This window comes from Halteromyces radiatus, assembly GCF_025201355.1.
Source record: "Halteromyces radiatus strain CBS 162.75 chromosome Unknown BX664scaffold_2, whole genome shotgun sequence".
Classification (NCBI taxonomy): domain Eukaryota; kingdom Fungi; phylum Mucoromycota; class Mucoromycetes; order Mucorales; family Cunninghamellaceae; genus Halteromyces; species Halteromyces radiatus.
Genome location: NW_026251688.1, coordinates 968,424 through 988,415, shown reverse-complemented (window position 1 = coordinate 988,415; position 19,992 = coordinate 968,424). Strand labels below are relative to the sequence as shown.

At 32.4% G+C, this 19,992-nt stretch overlaps 10 protein-coding genes across 10 annotated transcripts; 2 read left to right on the top strand and 8 right to left on the bottom strand.

Annotated features, from left to right (window-relative positions):
- Positions 1 to 672: 672 nt before the first annotated feature.
- Positions 673 to 2,244, bottom strand: BX664DRAFT_324178 (uncharacterized protein). Its single transcript, XM_051543785.1, has 3 exons — positions 2,011 to 2,244; positions 1,376 to 1,955; positions 673 to 1,299 (listed from the first exon to the last, which is right to left on the bottom strand). Exons 1-3 carry the CDS (start codon positions 2,208 to 2,210, stop codon positions 838 to 840), a joined length of 1,242 nt encoding a protein of 413 aa, XP_051402755.1. The 5' UTR covers positions 2,211 to 2,244; the 3' UTR covers positions 673 to 837.
- A 312-nt stretch (positions 2,245 to 2,556) lies between these two features.
- BX664DRAFT_324176 (40S ribosomal protein S22-A) lies at positions 2,557 to 3,742 on the bottom strand. Its single transcript, XM_051543784.1, has 3 exons — positions 3,642 to 3,742; positions 3,188 to 3,322; positions 2,557 to 2,856 (listed from the first exon to the last, which is right to left on the bottom strand). Exons 2-3 carry the CDS (start codon positions 3,315 to 3,317, stop codon positions 2,597 to 2,599), a joined length of 390 nt encoding a protein of 129 aa, XP_051402754.1. The 5' UTR covers positions 3,318 to 3,322; positions 3,642 to 3,742; the 3' UTR covers positions 2,557 to 2,596.
- A 94-nt stretch (positions 3,743 to 3,836) lies between these two features.
- On the bottom strand, positions 3,837 to 4,754 carry BX664DRAFT_291436 (uncharacterized protein). Its single transcript, XM_051541943.1, has 4 exons — positions 4,652 to 4,754; positions 4,377 to 4,573; positions 4,083 to 4,312; positions 3,837 to 4,018 (listed from the first exon to the last, which is right to left on the bottom strand). Exons 1-4 carry the CDS (start codon positions 4,690 to 4,692, stop codon positions 3,992 to 3,994), a joined length of 495 nt encoding a protein of 164 aa, XP_051402753.1. The 5' UTR covers positions 4,693 to 4,754; the 3' UTR covers positions 3,837 to 3,991.
- Positions 4,755 to 4,939: 185 nt separating this feature from the next.
- BX664DRAFT_324174 (uncharacterized protein) lies at positions 4,940 to 5,604 on the bottom strand. Its single transcript, XM_051543783.1, has 3 exons — positions 5,538 to 5,604; positions 5,369 to 5,433; positions 4,940 to 5,263 (listed from the first exon to the last, which is right to left on the bottom strand). The coding sequence occupies exons 1-3, from the start codon at positions 5,567 to 5,569 to the stop codon at positions 5,178 to 5,180; spliced, it is 183 nt and encodes a 60-aa protein (XP_051402752.1). The 5' UTR covers positions 5,570 to 5,604; the 3' UTR covers positions 4,940 to 5,177.
- BX664DRAFT_324172 (transcription factor IIIC subunit delta N-term-domain-containing protein) lies at positions 5,605 to 9,361 on the bottom strand. The gene is made up of 18 exons (XM_051543782.1): positions 9,220 to 9,361; positions 9,013 to 9,115; positions 8,862 to 8,952; positions 8,709 to 8,787; positions 8,519 to 8,618; positions 8,343 to 8,439; positions 8,166 to 8,269; positions 7,900 to 8,066; positions 7,673 to 7,814; positions 7,321 to 7,591; positions 7,110 to 7,258; positions 6,914 to 7,046; positions 6,755 to 6,845; positions 6,548 to 6,689; positions 6,246 to 6,485; positions 6,119 to 6,172; positions 5,861 to 6,063; positions 5,605 to 5,782 (listed from the first exon to the last, which is right to left on the bottom strand). The coding sequence occupies exons 1-18, from the start codon at positions 9,331 to 9,333 to the stop codon at positions 5,777 to 5,779; spliced, it is 2,286 nt and encodes a 761-aa protein (XP_051402751.1). The 5' UTR covers positions 9,334 to 9,361; the 3' UTR covers positions 5,605 to 5,776.
- A 565-nt stretch (positions 9,362 to 9,926) lies between these two features.
- BX664DRAFT_324169 (GPR1/FUN34/yaaH family-domain-containing protein) lies at positions 9,927 to 11,121 on the bottom strand. The gene is made up of 4 exons (XM_051543781.1): positions 10,836 to 11,121; positions 10,642 to 10,768; positions 10,174 to 10,496; positions 9,927 to 10,103 (listed from the first exon to the last, which is right to left on the bottom strand). The coding sequence occupies exons 1-4, from the start codon at positions 11,083 to 11,085 to the stop codon at positions 9,988 to 9,990; spliced, it is 816 nt and encodes a 271-aa protein (XP_051402750.1). The 5' UTR covers positions 11,086 to 11,121; the 3' UTR covers positions 9,927 to 9,987.
- Positions 11,122 to 11,718: 597 nt separating this feature from the next.
- Positions 11,719 to 12,760, bottom strand: BX664DRAFT_355870 (uncharacterized protein). Its single transcript, XM_051547855.1, has 3 exons — positions 12,521 to 12,760; positions 12,157 to 12,464; positions 11,719 to 12,088 (listed from the first exon to the last, which is right to left on the bottom strand). The coding sequence occupies exons 1-3, from the start codon at positions 12,647 to 12,649 to the stop codon at positions 11,827 to 11,829; spliced, it is 699 nt and encodes a 232-aa protein (XP_051402749.1). The 5' UTR covers positions 12,650 to 12,760; the 3' UTR covers positions 11,719 to 11,826.
- A 410-nt stretch (positions 12,761 to 13,170) lies between these two features.
- Positions 13,171 to 14,012, top strand: BX664DRAFT_324164 (uncharacterized protein). Its single transcript, XM_051543780.1, has 4 exons — positions 13,171 to 13,340; positions 13,416 to 13,586; positions 13,644 to 13,744; positions 13,801 to 14,012. The coding sequence occupies exons 1-4, from the start codon at positions 13,199 to 13,201 to the stop codon at positions 13,936 to 13,938; spliced, it is 552 nt and encodes a 183-aa protein (XP_051402748.1). The 5' UTR covers positions 13,171 to 13,198; the 3' UTR covers positions 13,939 to 14,012.
- A 21-nt stretch (positions 14,013 to 14,033) lies between these two features.
- BX664DRAFT_60616 (Eisosome component PIL1-domain-containing protein) lies at positions 14,034 to 16,225 on the top strand. Its single transcript, XM_051549655.1, has 3 exons — positions 14,034 to 14,341; positions 14,421 to 14,484; positions 14,559 to 16,225. Exons 1-3 carry the CDS (start codon positions 14,093 to 14,095, stop codon positions 16,106 to 16,108), a joined length of 1,863 nt encoding a protein of 620 aa, XP_051402747.1. The 5' UTR covers positions 14,034 to 14,092; the 3' UTR covers positions 16,109 to 16,225.
- Positions 16,226 to 17,442: 1,217 nt separating this feature from the next.
- BX664DRAFT_257812 (S-adenosyl-L-methionine-dependent methyltransferase) lies at positions 17,443 to 18,587 on the bottom strand (the record flags this gene model as incomplete). The annotated part of the gene is made up of 3 exons (XM_051540521.1): positions 17,443 to 17,795; positions 17,881 to 17,932; positions 18,018 to 18,587. 3 exons carry the CDS (start codon positions 18,585 to 18,587, stop codon positions 17,443 to 17,445), a joined length of 975 nt encoding a protein of 324 aa, XP_051402746.1.
- Positions 18,588 to 19,992: the final 1,405 nt, after the last annotated feature.

The window sequence follows — 19,992 nt, the reverse complement described above, 5'->3', positions numbered from 1 at the left end:
ACGTTTGTCTGGTAGACATATATCCCTTTATGCGTTCGTAAATCGCTCAGACATGATCATCATTGCACCAAATTCGGGTTGAACATAGATGAAATCATTCTCTTTCACTTGTATTAATAATAATTTATATCTTATTTATCAAATAAATTAAAAAATAAATGTCCATATCATCCTTCTTCATCCAATAATGATCATCATCCAATGAAATTACTATCATTAGATTCCTCTCAAAAAAAAAGTAATCTAATATCCTCTAATCCCGTTTTACTGGTTATCTTACCATCCAATGTATAACGAACATCAAAAGATTTCATCAAGTTTTCGAGAAATTGCCTGATGACCCCTTGATGATTTATTTTTACAGCCAACATTTGGCACCCATCCCTTTTTTTTTTTTTTTTTTTTTTTTTCATTCTGCATATAAGCTTGCAGAAACTTCTGCTTCCTTTCCTCACTCAGAAATTATAGTCATGTTACCAAATTTGGATACAATATAAAACAAACTCTCTTCTTTCAATTTACCTTATGCAAGTTACAGAATCTCATTGCATTTATGGACTAAATTAAAAAAAAAGATCATCAATACCGCTATCATCCTAATTAATGTGATATTTTCAGCTTCCACAAATAAGTACCCAAAACTTCAAAATTCTGCATTTGACCAGGCATGTATTTATATTGTCTAATGTAACTGTTTAATTCAAAGATGACTTTCCACACACACAATATATATATATATATATATACTAAAAAGAAAAAATGGAGGATGAGAATAAACTATAAAACTAATACTATCGTAAGAAAAAGTAAGAAGGGTATCCAACTAAGATGAAGAAATCAAGCTATTGTAGTATCATGTCGAACCAAACCAGTATCACAGACATCTTGCAAAGCAATATCTTCTTCACGAGCAATTTGACGGTTTAAAATAATAAAACCCACCAAAATAAAGGCGCTTCCAAGTATAGTTGTAAAGGAGACCATAACACCAGTGACGAACATATCAGTAATGGCCACGACAGGAATCGTCAGTAAAACACCCACAGCAGCAAAAACAGGACTGACTAGTGCAATCACACACATCATACTGGCATTATAGATAACGCTCATGGATCCAATGGCCATGATCATTGCAAATGTACGTCCATCCGGTAATTCAAAGATTTCCCATCCAGAATAGTGTAAAATAGGTATAGGGATCCAAAGAACTAATAAAGTTACAGCACCAATACCACCAGTCATCATGTTTGCAAAAAGAACGGATGGTCGAGGAGGAGTTGCATATTTCTTGTAATATACCTAAGTAGAAAAAGAAAAGGAAGATATAAATATAGAAATGACCCGTTCCTCTCTTTTTTTTTTTTTTTCTACTTACTTCGTAGAATCCATAAGTCAATGCAGCCACCACAGCCACATTCAAACCTATGATAGAAGTCAAAGAGGATGTTGTAGTAGCAATATTCATCGATTGTTGTTGCATAATCATATTATCGTCAGTATCATTTTGTTTATCTTGTCCTAACGCCATGACCACCACGCCCAAAACAGAAAGTCCGACGGCCAGGCACTTTGAGAGAAGTATAGAATCACCCAACATAAAAATGGAAAAAACATAGGCCCAAAAACAACCAGTGTTGAAGATCACAGTGAGAGTCGACATACTAATAAGGTTAACGCTAAGGTACCATAGATATGCAGGAATAGTAAAGAGAATAGACAGTATCAGTCCAGTTCGTAACAAAAAGGAGGTATAGTGTTGATGTTTGCCTTGTACTTGATCTTCTAATTCGATTATAGCTTCCTTCAATTGTTTTCTACAATAATCCATGGTTTCCCGTATATGCTGTTGCCAACTTGGCTTTTCTTGTTGTTGAAGAGCAAACCACCTTGTGTGAATACATTCCACGGTGAATTGAATGGGTATCATTAGGATATAACAAGCATGACCAATATATCTTTATAAAAAAGAAGTTAATAAAGTATAAAATAAATATTATGATAAAAGCTTACAATATAAAATATGGTTTCTGATAGTTTGAAGTCTTTTGTACATATTGAGCCAATTCTGTTTGTAAAACAAAAGAGATAATACATATAATGAGCATGACAGCAGCGACAAACGACTTTGATTGTTTTCGCACTTTTACAACAGCACTAGTAGGGGTATCGTCTAAAGGCACCGATCGATAAGTTGGTGAAGAAGAAGGCATTGTTTTTATAAAAAATAAGAAAAGAAAAAAAAAAGAAAAGAAAGTAGTGAAAGAAAAAAAAAAATCTAAAAAAAATGGAAAAAGTGAGGTCGGAGATCCATTTGACAATATAATCATAAAAAGGTATGGCCAGCCCTCCCCACATGTTCAAAGTTGATTATCATTGCAGTACAAATAACTGATGATCGAATGACCCTATTGAAAACACACTAACCATATGTATCTTATCACAACAGCACATACACAAATGAATAAAACAATAGTCAAGAAGAATAGTTTTTTTTTTCTTTTCTTTTTTTTTTTATTATTCAAAAATAATGATTAATTAAAAAAAAAAAAAAAAAAAGGAAGAGATGCTATTCTACATATATAAAAAAGACATCCATCTAGTAGAAGAAACCAAGAATCTTACCACCAGCGTGCTTGCGACGAGCTTCTTCGTGATCCATGATACCAGCAGAAGTGGTCAAGACAAGCTTACCGAATTGACGAGAAGGCAACAAGTTGGCAGTCCACTTTTCGAGTTCGCCCACCTTGACGTTGAAACGAGGAGAGATAACACCACACTTGTTCAAACGACCAGTGAGTTGGATAACGATCTTACCGGAACGATGGTCATCGATTTCTTCGAATTCACCAATGTAACCTATATGTAAAAAAAAAAAAATGAGTCTACTGATCTTCACATCACCTTTTTTTGTTTCATAAGATAAAATGTATTTCAATCCAAACATTAGCTTTTTCATATCATCAATATATTTCTTTTTCCCAAGAAAACAAAATGCATTAGAGGTACATCCAGTCATCAAAAGAAAAAAAAAGTCATATAGATATGAAAAAAGTCAATGGGATCAAAAGTTGATCTACCGAAGTTCTAAAAGCGCTGTGATGTAAAATAACCCATCGCAACACCAGTTATACTCGGAATAAAAAAAAAAAGTATAAAATAAACCCAAAAAAAAAAAAAAAAAACTTACCATGCTTTTGCATGACGGACAAGAACTTGACAATGACCTTGGAGGAAGGACGGATAAGGACTTGTCTCTTACCACGACGTTCAGCGTTGTTGATGTTGTTCAAGCAGTCGTTCAAAACGGAAACTCTCATGATGTCTATAATAATAAAAAGTATGTCAGTAAGGAGTTCGCTTGATTGAGTGTCGATCCATTATAAATAAAACCAAAACGAATCGATTCAAAAGAGCGGTTTTCATTTATTTCAATGCAAGTGCTCAAACTATTGTTCGAGTTTACAATGAAACATGACGAAAAGACAAGAGGTGACAAACAAAACTAACCCACTTCACATCTATGGTTGACTTTTTCATGATGAATAACAGAAAAAGAAACAGTAGATGGATGGATAATGGATGAATGTCACTTCATGTAAATTCATCATAATGGATGGATGGATGGATGGATAAGTACGTACCTGATGCGTTGAGTTATGTAAAGGGAAGGAGAGAAAAAAAAAATTGAAGTGGGCTCTCATTTTTAAGGAAAAATGAAAATCAAAGCCCGGTATTCTCTCTTGGAAAATTTTCTTTTTTTTTTTTTTTTTGATTAAAGAGAGAGAGGCTTAGCAACTGTTGTCATGGCATCATGTCAAGATGCATAGTAATGATCGAGGAGATTGAATAAAGATTAAAGTTTATTTTAAATAATAATATTTATGCCAACAAGAAAGAAAGAAATATGATTTAAAGGACTATAATACAAAAGAGACTAAACTAAAGGAATGAAGGGAATAATAATGATGTTGAATAGAAAAATAATAATAATTTACCATCGTAAGTAATGAGTAGGACACTAAAAAAAAAAAAAGTATGTGAGAAATGAGATATGAAGTGATCACGTGTGTTTATCGACTTACAGCATAACCATCAGGATTACGTTCCAAATAGAATTGATGGTACTTTTCAGCATCATGGAATGGTTTAGCAGGGACGATTTCGGTAACAATGGGTTGGTTTGGATAATGTTCTTTTTGTACTTGAGCTGTGACTTTATCGATGATTTCTTTTTGTTCAGGAGAATGATAGAAAATAGCAGATCGATATTGACTACCCACATCAGGACCTTGAGCATTGAGTGTAGTAGGATCTATAAAATGATGAATCATGTTAGTGCTTCTTTTTTTAAAAAAAATAATCAATAGTATCATTACCATGCATTTTATAAAAGAATTCCACCAAAGATTCATAAGAAATTTGAGTAGGATCAAACTTGATTTCAACTGCTTCAGCATGATCAGTAGTACCAGTTTTGACTTGTTCATATCGAGGATCTTCAACATCACCACCAGTATAACCTACTTTGGTTTGGATGCCTTTGAAATGCTTATTATAAATATGTTCAGTTCCCCTAAAAAAGAAAAATGAATGAATGAATTTTTTTTTTTGTTTTTGGTTGGTTGGTAGGTTTTTTTTTTTATTAACTTACCAGAAACATCCTGCAGCAAAGGTAGCTAATTCAATGGTCATTGTTTATATATAAAATAAAGAGGAGTGTAATTGATAATAATAAATGAAAAGAAAAAGAAAAGAAACAAAAAAAAAAAAAAAAATACAATAAGATCGCTTCTCTTTGTATTCAAAAAATTTGCTTAATGGTACAATCTCTGTCAAATACCATTGGCTATCTTTCATCGCCGACCCATCTTCCATCGATTCCAGGACAAAAAGGTGAAGCAGTATTACTCAGCTGTGTCCCAGATGTTCCCATCCAATTCCTGGATGTCGCGATTTCTCTTTCCTTTTTATATTCATCAAGCCATTATATGAATGCACCCCAATATATATAATATATAAATCGATGATTAAATGAATGAATGATAATTTTATTGATTGACATATATACAAAACGGAATACATGATGATTTGGTCTAAATAAAAGTAAAATAGATATATAAATTATAGAATAAGAGGGAGAAGAAGAAGAAGAAAGATCGGTCCATAAAATGTATCGTCTAAAGATCTTTTTCTTGCAATTCCTTGACACCAACAGGACGAATAGCTCTGCCGTCTGGTACTCGTCGTTCTTCACCCAGGATCACTATGGTCAAATTTATATTTGTTTATAAAAAAAAAAAGAATAAATGTGTCAATATACTCCCACAAAACAATCACTAACTATTCCTTTCGTAACTATTTTACTTGCCTCGTTTGTATAAGATCCAAGAAGTGGTGACTACAAATGGAACAGATACTATGATAGTGGCAAGTCTAAAAAAAAAAAAGGATACAGTAATCAAGTCTTCATTAGTAAAGTCTTCATTATTTGTTTGTTTGTTTTTTTTTTTTCTTTTTTTTTTCCTTTTTGACATTACCTTCTGCCAGCTGGTGATAGTTTAATGCCCATGGTTTCTACTAATGGAAAAACAACAAAAAAGAAAGAGAAAAACACAAAACAACTACATAAAAAATTGAGGGTTTTTGCTTTTCAAATTCCGAAGTTGATTTCATGAAAAAAATACAATTTTATTAAGGCCAGCATGATAACACCAATCTCTCTCTATTCACATATACTAACAACTAGGCGTTTGATGATTCACTATACAAGAAGGGGTCATGGCTGTATTATCAAAACAAAACAAAAAAAGGAAGATTAACCAAAAGATGTCGTTCATTTTCTTTTTGTCTATAACTGTACCTTGACTGCTGTAATATCCGATCCACAATCAATACATTTCCAACAATTGGAAAGCACAGTATCTATTAATGAAGATGATGATGATAGTTTGTTATGCTGTTGTTGCATATCATCTATGGACATCGTTCGACGTTTGGCACCACATCTAACACAGGCTTGATAAAACGGAGAAACGATTGGCTTGAATGTAATGCTACATCGATCTAGAGGAAGAAATAAACTTTTAGATATAATATAAATATAAATACGATTACATACCAAAACAATGACCCATATTACAAATACATATTGGACCTACTGAAAAAGGAATAGGTATTTCTTTTGTTAAAGATAATCATTGTTTCATATCAATCATATATATATCTATCTAAAAAAAAAAGGATATAATTTTCACAAACAGGGCAGTCTTGTCTTGATGGTAATTCAATATCCATAAGAGACTTTCCAACCAAAGCAGAGTCCACCAAGTCGAATTCGGTTGATATAGTTTGTACAAGAGGATCAGTGGGAAAGAAAGATCGTAATTTGATATATGTTTCTTTAACCGTGGTAAGGAGTTGGATTGAAGGTTTAGGTTCGTATAAAGCTCTGTCACACCATAATAACAATTGAATAATATCCTCACCTAGTTAAAGGAAAATAAGAGTGATTAGCCAATTTTTCTTTTTTCCCTTGTTCTTTTGATACCATTCAAAGATTTCCAAAAAGTGTCTTCTTGATTGTTGACAAAAGTAAGTACGGATTGTAGATAATTCAAAATGATAAAATGGTGACCTTTGCTATTGAGTTCATCCAAATAGACTCGAGCTGTATCAGTTAATCTATATGACTACCTCCAAAATGATTAAAAAAAAATACTCCTCCATTTCTTTTTCTTTTTTTTTCCTTTTATACCTTTGATTCCATACTAATGTAGACAGCAATTTGGCAAGCAACAATGTTGGGTATACTGTAAACCATTCTTGTCAAATCCAAAGAATGCCACCTATAATATAAATGAATAAAATCAATTACACCTTGGCTCATTTTCCCTTATATATCTATATCGCTTACCTTGACTCTTCATTCAAACTGTCTATTGCATTGTTCAAAAGTTGTAACCAAACCATCAGTTGTTCATCATTATCTTCATCCAATAAAAATTCAAGTTGTTCGTGTAGAATGGATTGTATCGGATAGGTAAAGACTTGGATTTATATATCATGATTAGTATGATTCCTTTGAAAAACTAGATATATCAATCACTTACAAAAGTCAGGATCATGAATATATAGTTTCAAATCATTCAGTAATTTTGGTAAAGCCTTTTGATTGTCGATGTTGGGATGAAGTAAAAAGGCAACATGAGTACTGTCTTTGGATTCCACATAAGTATGTACATCAACTAAAGGTTTCAATCTAGAACCATAAAAGATGAGTGTATATATAATGATGGGAATATCTTTTAACATATAACTTACGTAAATAAAATGGCAGAATACAATCCATTTGGAGTTGCATCTATGCCCCATAATAATACTCCAAAACTGAATCCAAATAGTATTTCCTCTTCTTCATATTTTGACATTTCTTCCATCCATTGTTGTTTGAATTTACGTTGTAATTTTTGAGTGACAATAAGTGACGATGATCCATCCAAATCCAAGATATTGTCTTTGTAGGAAAGCACCAATCCAGTACCTTCATGAGTCACCAATCGAATGCTTTTTCCATTATTTGCAAAGTACGCACCTAACAAGAATTTGTATAGATGATCTTCAATCTTTCCTCTTTCTTTTTTTTTTCCTCTTGCTCTCTCTCTCTCTCTCTTACCAGACACTCCAAGCGCAGAATTAGGTACTGTATAATCCAACCAGGTTAAATCCAGAACAAGCTGATAATCTTTTTGTACACGAAGCATTGCAGTATAAACCATAACTTGTTTTACGACAAGAATTTTGATAATATCATTTTTCTACAATATATAAAAGACATAAACTAAAATCGATCATTTCCATTTACTTCGAAAGAACACAAAAAATGTTTTTTATTTCTTTTACCGAATCTTCCCATAATTTGATGATAGTGGGTATTCCTGAGTCTTCTTCGAACCAAGTATGTAATATTTGTATTTGTACTGAATTAACTGCGGATGATGCGATTTGAATGGTAACAGATGATATGACTGCAATTCCATTCGTACTTGTTGATAAAAGATATCCAATATCTACAGCATTTTTTTTTTAAAAAAAAAAAAAAAAAGAAAAAAGATTTCAATACACATGATCCAAGTTTTTCTTTATTGCTGATCCTTTCTAGTACTTACAATTTTCACCAGATTTTCGCCACTTGGACCACTGTAATAGATTCACGGGAGAAGTATGTACTTGACAATCTATTTGGTATCGAAATCCATCAGCAATTGAATAACTAGATTCCAGGTAAAGTAAGAAAAAAAAAGTTACTAATTAGATGACCTCCTTTTTCTTCTTTTATGATATACCTCCACAAAGAAATTCCACCTGCTTTATTTCCAATAGCGATGATAGCAGGTTTGGGTTTCAATGGATCAATGATAATATATGGTGACCATGCCGCATCTATAAAATAAATATATATATAAGATCTGATCAGTCTCTTTTTTTTCGATTTAATTGATGTTGATCTATCTACACTTACACAATGAATGAAATTGATTGATTTGTTCCAAAGTTGAGAATTCTTCAGTTTCAGATTGAATCAATACGTGATCCCTTAACATTGGTGTCATATCCGTATGCTAAGTATAGAAAGAAAGGTATATATATAGTTAAAAATCGTGATCATCATCATCATTAAGAGAGTATTAATCATATCTGTATAACCTTACCAGTGTCCAATTTGGGGTATCCTTGCCAGCTTCAAATAGTAGAACTCTATGTTTAGTAGTAATCACAGTAAGAAGGCATCTAAGAAAAAGAAGAAGAATTCAGTTAGAATCACTTTCTCGAAACACGTCTCGTACATCAATACTTTTTTTTACCCATAGTTGCTTGATAATCCAGTAGGTGACCAATTAGTACAACGATATCCTTCAGAAATAGCATATGATGATTGGACAGGCTTTTCAATAACTAATAGAAAAAGGTTGGTATTAATAAATGTTATATATATATTTAGTATTGTCCAAGTACCGTCAGACTCTCCAAAATCATAACTATCAGGTAATAGATCATTCATAATGAGAGAATGTTGACAACTATCAAGATCCGATGATATTCCCACAAGAATAGGTGTCTATTCAAATATAAACATAAAAAACAAAGTATTAGAAAGAGAATTGTTTGTTCCAATAACGCGATTCGTGTTATTATTTTTTTTTTTTTGAAAAAGGGTAATACCAGTAAGTGAACACTATTGTCGAAACAAACAGATAATATACTGTCATCAGACCACTTTATAGCATCACTACCAAAAGGTTTCCCATTGATATTAATGCCAACTTGAGATTCCATATGGGTGAATTAATCAACTCGACAAGTTTAATATAGAAAAAGAAAAGCAAAAAAAAAAAAAAAATTGAATTGAGGAAGAAACTGTAAGCAGAAATTGATTCACCGATGCATTCGATCAATGAATGAATATAACCTTTTGAGCACATCACATTAACAAAAGAGCCCTTCTTCCATAGATGATTAAATAATTATACGGATGATGAATGATGAGGGATAATGGAAGATGTTACCTATTTTATTTCTTATTACTCTTCTTTGTTCCACGCGCCAAAGTAAATAAATTTACGCATTCCATATTAGCTAATAAGCACTACTATTACAGACGATTTTCTATCATGATCATCTTGATATGAATGAATATATCACAGTGTCCATTATATAATTTTTTTTTATGGTTCATTCCGAATCTTTATCCTGTCGCTATATTTTAATCGTACCACGACATCTTGGATTGATTGAACATAAGGCGTTTTAGGTGCATATACATTTGTATGTTTATAAATATGATGATCATCACGCAGCTGATCCATTGTCTATATTTCCTTTTTTGAAATACATAGATTCATCATACAACATTATCCATAAAAGTTGATACAGATTTATTAATAACAGATGAATTGGATAGATAGATAAACAGATATAAAGAAAGTATAATTAAATGTTTCTAGTCCAAGGGTAATGTCCTACATAACAATGTTGACCTTGTTCTTCAAGAATAGCTGCTATACCACTATAAAACGCGCCGAGAGCTGCCAAAATAGCACATACACCTAATGATGATCCAAAAAAAAAAAAGATAAAAAAATGAATAAACTATTAAAAAAAAAGGGATGATCTTACCACTCGCTCGAATAATAGCTTCAATGTCGACCATAAAATGAATACCAGATAATAATAAGGCAAGAAAGACAAAAAATAAATTAAAGGTCAAATTAAATGTACCAGATCTAATTCGTAGTGATAATAGAGTCAACATAAATGTATAAAGAGCCCATATAATATCATAAATTGCATGAGCTTGCATCAAATCATCATGATTGACATAAGTATTCAAGGCCGCATCTGTAGTAGGAAACATCAAGATACCATTGCCAGTCCAGAACGCTCCATAAGATATTAGAATGGCTGCCGAAAATGTACCACCCACAAACAAATCAAGAAACCTAATTTAGAGTACAAAGAGAAAAAAAAAATCAAAATCCGTTAAATGAATGAAAATCAATCTGATAGACATACAGTATATACATATCTGTAATCTCATGCACACGCACAGTTTTTTTTTTTTTTTTTTTTTTTTTCGGAACTCACCCTGCAACCAATTGAGCTAAACCTCCAAACATCAAAGCAGTAGGAAGTAATATATTGGTAGATTTCCAAGGTAAAAATAATCTGTAAACACCTAATAGTATAGTAACAACAGCAAAACCCCATAAACCTATTCAAAAAAAAAAAAAAAAAAAAAAGAATGAGGTGATCCATAAAAGGGTAATGATGATATTTACCTACTACACCAGGATTGCCCATATGAATAGGTCGTTCACTATTTTGACCATTGACAACTGGAGAAGCTGTCCTAACCATCATATTGTATGCTGCATACATATTTCCCATATCACGTATCCTGCTTTCATCAAAATTGGTCGTTTCCGGAAGTGATAATCGGTGTCCTGTTTTATTAGTCGAGCGTCCACTTTCGACAATACGAGGGGTTTGTAAAGGTCCAATAGTATCTCGTTCTTCGTCTTCACTCATATTGTTTGTATTTTATATAGTAAACAAAAAAAAAAAAAAAGCTACGTTAAGAAAGAAAAAATAAATATAAGAAAATTAAACTGTGAATACAAATTCATATATAATAATAATGATCATACTTTTTTTTTCTTCTTTTTTTTTCCATGTTCTTTATTCAGAAACCTATGTTTCTTTTTTTTTTGTTATTGTTTCCTTTAATTTTCCGGATATATCCAAAACCACTATAACAGTTTTTCCGGATTTTAAGTCAATCCTTATTCCCACAATGAAGGATCTTTTTTTTTTCAAAAAGAAAAAAAAATCAGTTGATTCTATGCAATAGAATCCGCATTGTTCCGTACTAGCTAATCATATTTTTAGTATCCGAGATCAATAAACCATGATAATGGGACGAAGAATGATTAGAATAATGGGTAATGAATTTTGGATGATGCATCAATGATGATGAAAGAAGAAAAATATGATGAATAAAACTAATAATGATTATAATGAATGAATAGAAATACCTTTGAAAGACAAGAGGAAGTGTCAGATATGTCAAACCTTGCTTCATTTTCTCTTTTCCTGCATGATTTTTACTACTACGAAAAAAAAAATACAATAAAACACCAAAAGGAAAGAAAAAAAAACAAATCGTAAGGAGAAGGTATCAAACAAAGTTTTTTTTTTTTTATTGAGTGTCTGTGTGTGTGATAATAAAGTACGAGAAAAGTTTAGAGTAAAAATATGATAAGGGGGGTGTCATTGTTGCCAGCATTCATTCCACGCTTCCTTTGGTATTTCATCTTGTTGATATTGTTCTTTTGGTTTTTCGGTTTGATGTAATGGATATTGCTTTGGTTGTTGTAATAATTCCTCACATGTTGATTGTAATGATTTCGTCTGTTTTTCCACAAATCCATAATCCTGCCCAAGTTCCTCAAATAAATTTTTTGTTGTATCCAAATTTTCCAAGAATTCATCACATACAGTTCGGTAAAATGTGACCATCGAGAGATAATTTCTATATAAAAACACGAATAGTAATGAAGTGAGTATATCATCATATAATTTTTGTTCCAATTCTATTACCTATAGACATCCTCTTGACCTTTTTCCATTTCAGTTTCCATCACGGCAAACCAATCAAAAAACTGTTGTAAAGTTTCAATTGGTTTATCAGATCTAATGTCATTGGCAGATTGCTTTTCAGCTGCAGCAGTAGATTCAGCATACAAATTGGTAGCCGATCTTGATCGATTGATAGCACGAAGTTGACTTGATAGGACACCAGCATTTAAAGGATTCAATAAGTGAGAGGAAGAAACATCAGGAGTCATCCCTCCAGAAGAAGTACCACGACCTAAAGCAGGTGAATTCAGAGACTTTTCATTAAAATACTAAAAAGAAGAATTCATTAGTATTATTCAATTAAAAAAAAAAAAAAAGGATTTACCCAACTTGATGGTAGAGGCAGCTCAGCACAAGTTTCTTTGATTTCATATACACTTTGTAATTGTTTTTCATTTAAACGAGCCTTATCTTCCCAATCTTCTAAAGATATGCCACGTGCTATTCTTGCCATGTCTATATTAATATTTGTTGATAGTAATAAGGGGGTTAGAATAAGAAGAAAAAAAATAAAAATAAAAGAAGTTTGCTAATGGGAAAATCGGAAATTGGAGAGACGACGATCAAAAAAAAAAAAAAAAAAACCTCAACAATGCTGTGTTTGAACCTATGGAATACCTTTATTGTAGGCATGCCTGTAATGAACAAATCAATCATGCACCAAGCACAAAAATTAAAGCCTTTTTGCTCTATTTTTGTCTACTTTTTTTTTTTTGTTTATGTTTTTATTTTTGTTTTATACTATGCACTTTGTTGATGAATAAACCAAAAGATCTTGGTACTCCCATCAATTTTTTTTTTTTTTTTATTTTTGAAAATTCTCACATGTTTGATGATAATACAACAGATGCCAAAAACGCGAGAATGTACTATGAATAACCAAAGATTGTCAATCTATTTAGTTGATACTAAAATAAACTATATAAGCCCTGATCTATTAATGTGAACTTTTTTTTTCAACTTCCTTTTTTTTTTTTTTTTTTTACTTCTTTATTATCATAAAATGATTCTTCTTGCTTGTTTAATATTCGTGTTATGTTCATCGATGGCAAAGGCTGCTGCCTTGTCTCCTCGAGCTGAATCAGGGGAAGCATTGATGATGTACGGATATAATCCTCCACGGGTCAATCCTGATTATTGTATAGGTATTAAAAAAAAAAAAAAGATAGACAATAGATATAAACTGATGATATATATATATATATTTGATGAATGAATAGGATTCCGTATTACTTACCCTACTTATCCTGGTCAAGCTTATGAAAATAATTCAGTACAACAAGTCAGTTGGGAAGTAGATCCTGATATTCCTTATTCTCCTGATATCATCACTCGTATCCGTATTTTGAATAGTACACAACACAATCAATTTGTCATTGGTGAAAATATCAGTAAGTTAACTGAGATTAAATGATTGATTGATCTCTAACATATTATAACCATTTTAGCATTATACACCGAAGATGATAATACTGGTTTAACTACTTTCCGTATTGGTGTTGAAGATATCACTGGTCTTTACCATTATCGTATTATGGTTAATTATCCTGTAAGTAATTAATTTAATAACATTTTTTTTATTGTTACTAAACCAATATATCATAGGGTACATCTGTTCACTGTGTTTATGAATCTGTTCCTTTCATGATCCTTCAAAATCCATATGGTAAATATAAAGTAGCAGGAGGATTACAAAAACAACCAGTTGTAGACAATACTCTTACTCCTCCTCGTAAACCTTGATGAAATGAATATTGTTACACGGCGTGCTTTGAAAAACTTAACATCTAATAAAAAAAAAAGTCTTTTACATTCAATCTTACTTTTAGTCCCTTTTCTTTTTTTTTTTTCTTTTTTTTTTTTTTCTTTTCAATACTGGTTTATTTATTATTTTATAATGAATTTTAAAGATTTACAATTCTCTATTGGTAGACTTACTACTGATATGCGTAGTCAACTGGCGCGTAATAATCCTCTTCAAAAACAAGACACTAAAGCTTTATCTATGTGGATATTCAACGAACGAAATAACTTGGCCACCATGCGTACCTTGAACTACCAACAGTCTGAAACAAACAAGGTCTTTCAACAATGGACAAAAGAAGAACTTTTGAATGACAAGGCAGAAAATGGTCGTGATATTGAAGTATGTTTTTTTTTTCCTTTTTCTAATTGTCATCATCAATACTCAATTGTTCTTTTTTTTTTCTTTCTCTATTTGATAGGATATTGGTGATAAACTTGTGAAACTATTAGAAAAACAAGTAGAAATTGAACAACAATATGCAGGTAAAAGCAAAAAAAAAAAAAAAAAAAAAAAAAAGAGTATAATATATTAAAGTAATAATTTACTCTATTTGTAGCAAAATACCAACAATACCGTCATGCTATTAAATCCATCCGAGATCGTGAAGATCGATTATCTGATATTCGTGAGAAGAAACGTACTCTATCCAGTCGAATCGCCAATCTGACAAAAACGAGTCCAAAATCACCCAAATTACGAGAACTTAAGAAGGAACTGGCTTCTCTGGATCGCGATACCCACGACACTGAATTAGAAATGGGGGATTTCAAACGATTTGCTCTTAAGGAAGCCTTTTATTTACGTTTCAATGCTATGAATGAATATGCTGAAAAGACTGCTATGATTGCTGGTTTTGGGAAATACATTGTTGATTTATTGGATATTACACCTACTCCGGCCTCTGAACCAACTCGTCGTACATATGATAAGGGCAAGGAAGTCGCAATGATTTTTGCAGATGCTATCAACGCAATCGAAGCTTGGGAACCACATGAAGGAGATGAACGACCTACCATTGCTGCCAACACTATTCAACATCATGATATTGACAATGGTCAAACTGAAAAAGATGAAACTCCAAGCAACAATCCGACAAATAATGATGATGATGATGATGATGATGATGATAAAGGAAAAGGAAAAGGAAAGGAACCTTTGCCGGATCAAGTAAAGGAAGATGATAACAAAGACGATACTACTGCTCCCAAATTGCCACCACGATCACCTTTGCCTGTTCAACAATCCACTGCTATTCCAGCCGGTTATACAACAGATGCCATTGCTTCAGTTACAAGTGATCACAAGTCGCAAGATATTCAAGAAAATCTCGAAGAATTGGATTTGTACGATGTACCTCCTCCTGCATATCAAGCTAGTCAAGAAGATGAAAACTCCTCTCCACGCAATTCGGATGAACCTCAAGGAATAACTAAAACTTCACCTTCGTTACCTCCAGCACCAGCGGTTTCTCATGCCCGACCTATAGCTCATGAAGATAAAGAACAAGTGGAAGAGGATGGTTTCCAATCACCCTATCAAGGTCATACCGCGGTATCGACACCTCAATCTACTTATTATCAGCAATCACCTTTACCTATGCATCCATCACCTCAGCCATCGAATCATCCATCACATTACCAACATCATCCACCTCATCATAATTCCACCATGTTATCTACTACAAGCTATGATTCATCTATGAATTGGAACGTACCCATTGGAGCCTATGGAGGAGTGGCACCTGTATATCATCACGGACAATACCAACAACTTTATGATCAATTGACACAAAGACAACAGGATGGACCAGCACAACGACCTTATTCTGAATTCCAACAACAATATATTCGCCGCCAAGATGTAGGTGGTTTTCGTATTCCCACAAGCTCTCCCTCTCGCCCGTTGACTGCTGATGAAGAAAAACGACAATTGGCCGAACGTTATGCTCTAGAGGAAACCCAGGCTCGAAAGGCATCTCTTCAAACATTACATCAAGAACAAAAACCTTTACCCGCTGTGTCATCTTCCAATAGCTCTGCCTCCAAAAAATCAGTGATTGTGCCTGAAGGGGATGATCATGGTTACAAGCCAAACAAACGACAATAATATAGTGATACAAATAGCCTTTATATATTATCCCAATCTATTTGTTTGTATTTTTTTTATTTATTTATGATGAAATTGAAATAAACAGACGCTTTTTTTTTTTTTTGTATTGTATTCAGGATATGCTTGTTGATGATAGTGACTATTTGATGATGGATGGGAATAGTAATAAAATGAGTTTTTTTTTTTAATAATAATGAAGAATATAGTAGAAGTTGTGTACAGGCAATTAGTTATGAATGTAAATTAACCACCACATGCATCCATTCATGATGATGAGTGGAAAAATGTAAATTGATATATTTAAAGATAAAACATCCATGCATTCTCACTAAAAGTCGTTCGGAACAGATGGGACATGTTTGATAAGTATATTTTTCGGATGAATGAATGGATGGGATCAGCATCGTACTTGTAGACTTCATCCTATTTTTGGGCTTAAAATTGTTTGTTTGTTTGGATGCTTCCTCTTTTTTTAAAAAAAAAAAAAAAAAATATTGGGCTTGGACGATCACTTATTAAAAGGAAAGGGGGAGAATGATGATATAAAAAAATAAAGTGGGAAAGGAAGAAAAGGCAAGAATGGTAAAAAAAAAAAAAAAACAGATATACTCATTTATAGCTTTTTTTTTTTTTTTGTTTCGAATCTATCTAAAATAGTGACATGGGAAACAATAAACAATAAACGACACAGACTTCGGGAACTCTATTACTTTCTGCTTTCCCATATAAACAATGACACAATGAGGTGCATTTCTTTTTTTTTTTTTTTTTTTTTTTTTTTTACAACGTGTATGATCATGTACAGAAAGTATAAATTATAGGTTCAACTAATACTATTATCATTTATCATCATAATTGCTATCATCAACATCATCTCAACAATCGTAGATTTGAATTCATCATAGGAAGTATAATCAACGTCACCATGCTTAAAATATCATTTAAGAAAGCATGGTAGATGTATGTTAATGATATAAAAAAAGTTCCCGATGCTTATAACCGGTAATGAGATGAACCTAAGCCCATATAGAAATCGTTCTGGATTGCCACGTTGATCCCCCCTAAAAAAAAAAAAAAAAAAAAAGAAACTATATCATTTCCATCCTTTCCTAAACAACATAATAGAAATAAAGAATATATACATATTTTATTTATTGGTAACTAAATAGTCAAATAGATATAAAAGAAAAATAGGAGAATTCATCAATACATAAAAAAAAAAAAAAAAAAAAAAAAAAAGGAGAGAACTAATACTATTTCGTACTCGGATCATGCTGCATCAATAAATAAATAAAAAAAAAAAGTAGTAATAAAAAAAAACAATCATCCATTTAATGATATGGCTTTTGAGCAACGGCCGAATGCCATTTGACATAAGTATGAGCTTGAGCCCATTCAACCACCAATTGATCGATGACCATTTGATATTTGTCAACAGAATAACCCATCACAGTAGATAACCAAGGACAAAGAGATTGTAACATAAACCGATACTGACTTGCTGCTGCCCTCGCATATTCGGAACAAGAAGTTGATGAGATGTTAGATGCATGTGCCTTGCCCCATCCAAGAGGTAATGATTGAAATTGACTGGACACTCGACGAAATCCACTGATGGCAAGAATGGATGGTAATCTTCTGGCTACAAATGGATCTTGTTGTCGCATCAATAATCCATAGATCACTTTTTTTAAAAAAAAAATAATAATAATAAAAGTCAGCATTATTATTATTACTTTTTTTTTTTAAAAAAAAAAAAATCACCTTACATTTATCGTTGAAAGCACGTTCTTGACGTTGACTACTTTGCGTTTCAATATCCTATTTTTTTTTTAAAAAAAAAAAAAAAAATCCACATGATGAGAGATACTTTCTTTTTTTTTTTTTTTTTTTTTTTTTTTTTTACCATTTCCAAAAGTTCAATCCAACCACCAGGTTTCAGAATACGCATATATTCCTTAATCAAAGGTAACCATTGATGACTCATCAAACCCCAATTCAAATCACGTTGAAAGATATAATCGACACTTGCATCAGGGATAGGTAAGGATGTCACATCACAAGTAGCAAAATGACAGTTTTTGGGTTTGATGTCCTTGGGAAAGAGTGCGACTTGATCCAATCCAATGAAACGAGAAGCTGGGTACTTTGTTGCTAATTCCATCGCCCATGTGCCTGTGCCACACCCCATGTCCAAAACCACGCATCCTTGTTCCAATAAAGGCGTCATGCTGCTGGCCATATAATCCCTGCCGTTGAACGCCGTGCGGAGTAAATAGTGCTGTGCTACCATGCGATCCTGTTCCTCATTGCTAGTTTGCGTTAGTGGATAAGGAACCGAGCTGTATTTGTTTTTATGTGAAGATGTGATTTGTGAAGTTAAGGAGGATGATATAGTTGTTGAAGTGGATGATGGTGAAAATGTAGAAGAAGAAGATGATGATGATGATGACGATGATGATGAGCCAAGCGTCATCATTGGCGTGGATAAAGAGGGTGTCATGGAAGCAATCATTGTCGATGTTGAAGGTGTAGATGACGATGAAGATGATGATGATGATGATGATGATGGTGATACTTGTACAGAATTTGCTAATTGATTCATAATACGTTTGGTGGTATCAGATACTGTTTCAGGTGAGGTTGCTGGTGACGATGATGATGATGATGATGATGATTTTGTATGATTCATCTTGTGTACTGGAATAGAATGATGATATTTATGAGTTGAAGAGTCGGAAGAAGTTGTAGTAGATGGAGGAGGAGTCGTAGATGGAAGAGATCTTAAAGTAGATAGTGATGGAGAAGTTTTAACGTGACCAGGCAGTTTGATAGACTTGTTATTTTTCCTTTGTTCCAATAACTGAGAAGCATCTTGTTTGCTGTGTGATTTTTTTCGAAGACTTCCAGGAGTAGGTAATAAGGAGTGATGATTTGTGGCAATTTTATTTTTATTGGATGATCTTGAATTTGGTGAAGATACTGAATGTGATGGTAAAGCTGGAAGGGGGTGATTACGACGATCAGTTAAAGCAAGTTGTTGTTGTTGTTGTTTTGAGCGTGGCAAATAACAAGTATACATTGAATCGTTTTGTTTGGATGATTTCAACCAAGGAATAGACGTTTTTGTTGGATTGGTAATATCTGATAAAAATAAAAACTGATCAGATTGTTTCATTCTCTTTCCAGTAGCAGATTGTTGATTAAAAGTAGGAAGATCCATAACTGATGTATTTGAAAACATGTTAATATAATAAAAGGGGGAATATGAAAGGAGGTAATATGAAATTTTTTTTTAAAAAAAAAAAAAACAAGAAGGAAAAGAAGAAGTAAAAAAAAAAAAAAAAAATCTTTTGTAGAAAAAAAAAAAAAAAAAAAAAAAACTCAGAAACCAAATAATGGGAAGGGACTTATTGTCAAAGGACTTGAGTTCATGTGACACCAAACAACCTTATGGTGACAATGCTTGTTGCACTCAATGAATTCTTTACTACTGTTAACTACTAAGTCTCCTCTTTTTTTATGGTATGTCAATTGCCGATCATCAAGCTTGTCCCAAAAAAGGTAATCACCAGTCTGACTCTTGTTTCTTATTCATGTCATACAACTAGCCTTATTCAAACATAATGTTCAGTTCAGGCTTGTTTGAGATTCTAGGTTCTTTTTCGAAAACAAAGAGAATGATAGAAAAACATCCGTGCCACTTGTTTTTTTATTCTTAAATAGTAATTTGAAAAAACCTTGTCAAATCGCGCGTAACAAAAACTTTAATTTTAAAAAAAAAAAAATTCTTCCTTCCCTTCTTCAATCAACATCATGTTGACCATGATTAATATTAATATTATTAAAGGGATAAAGATAGTTTATTAAAAAAAAAAAAA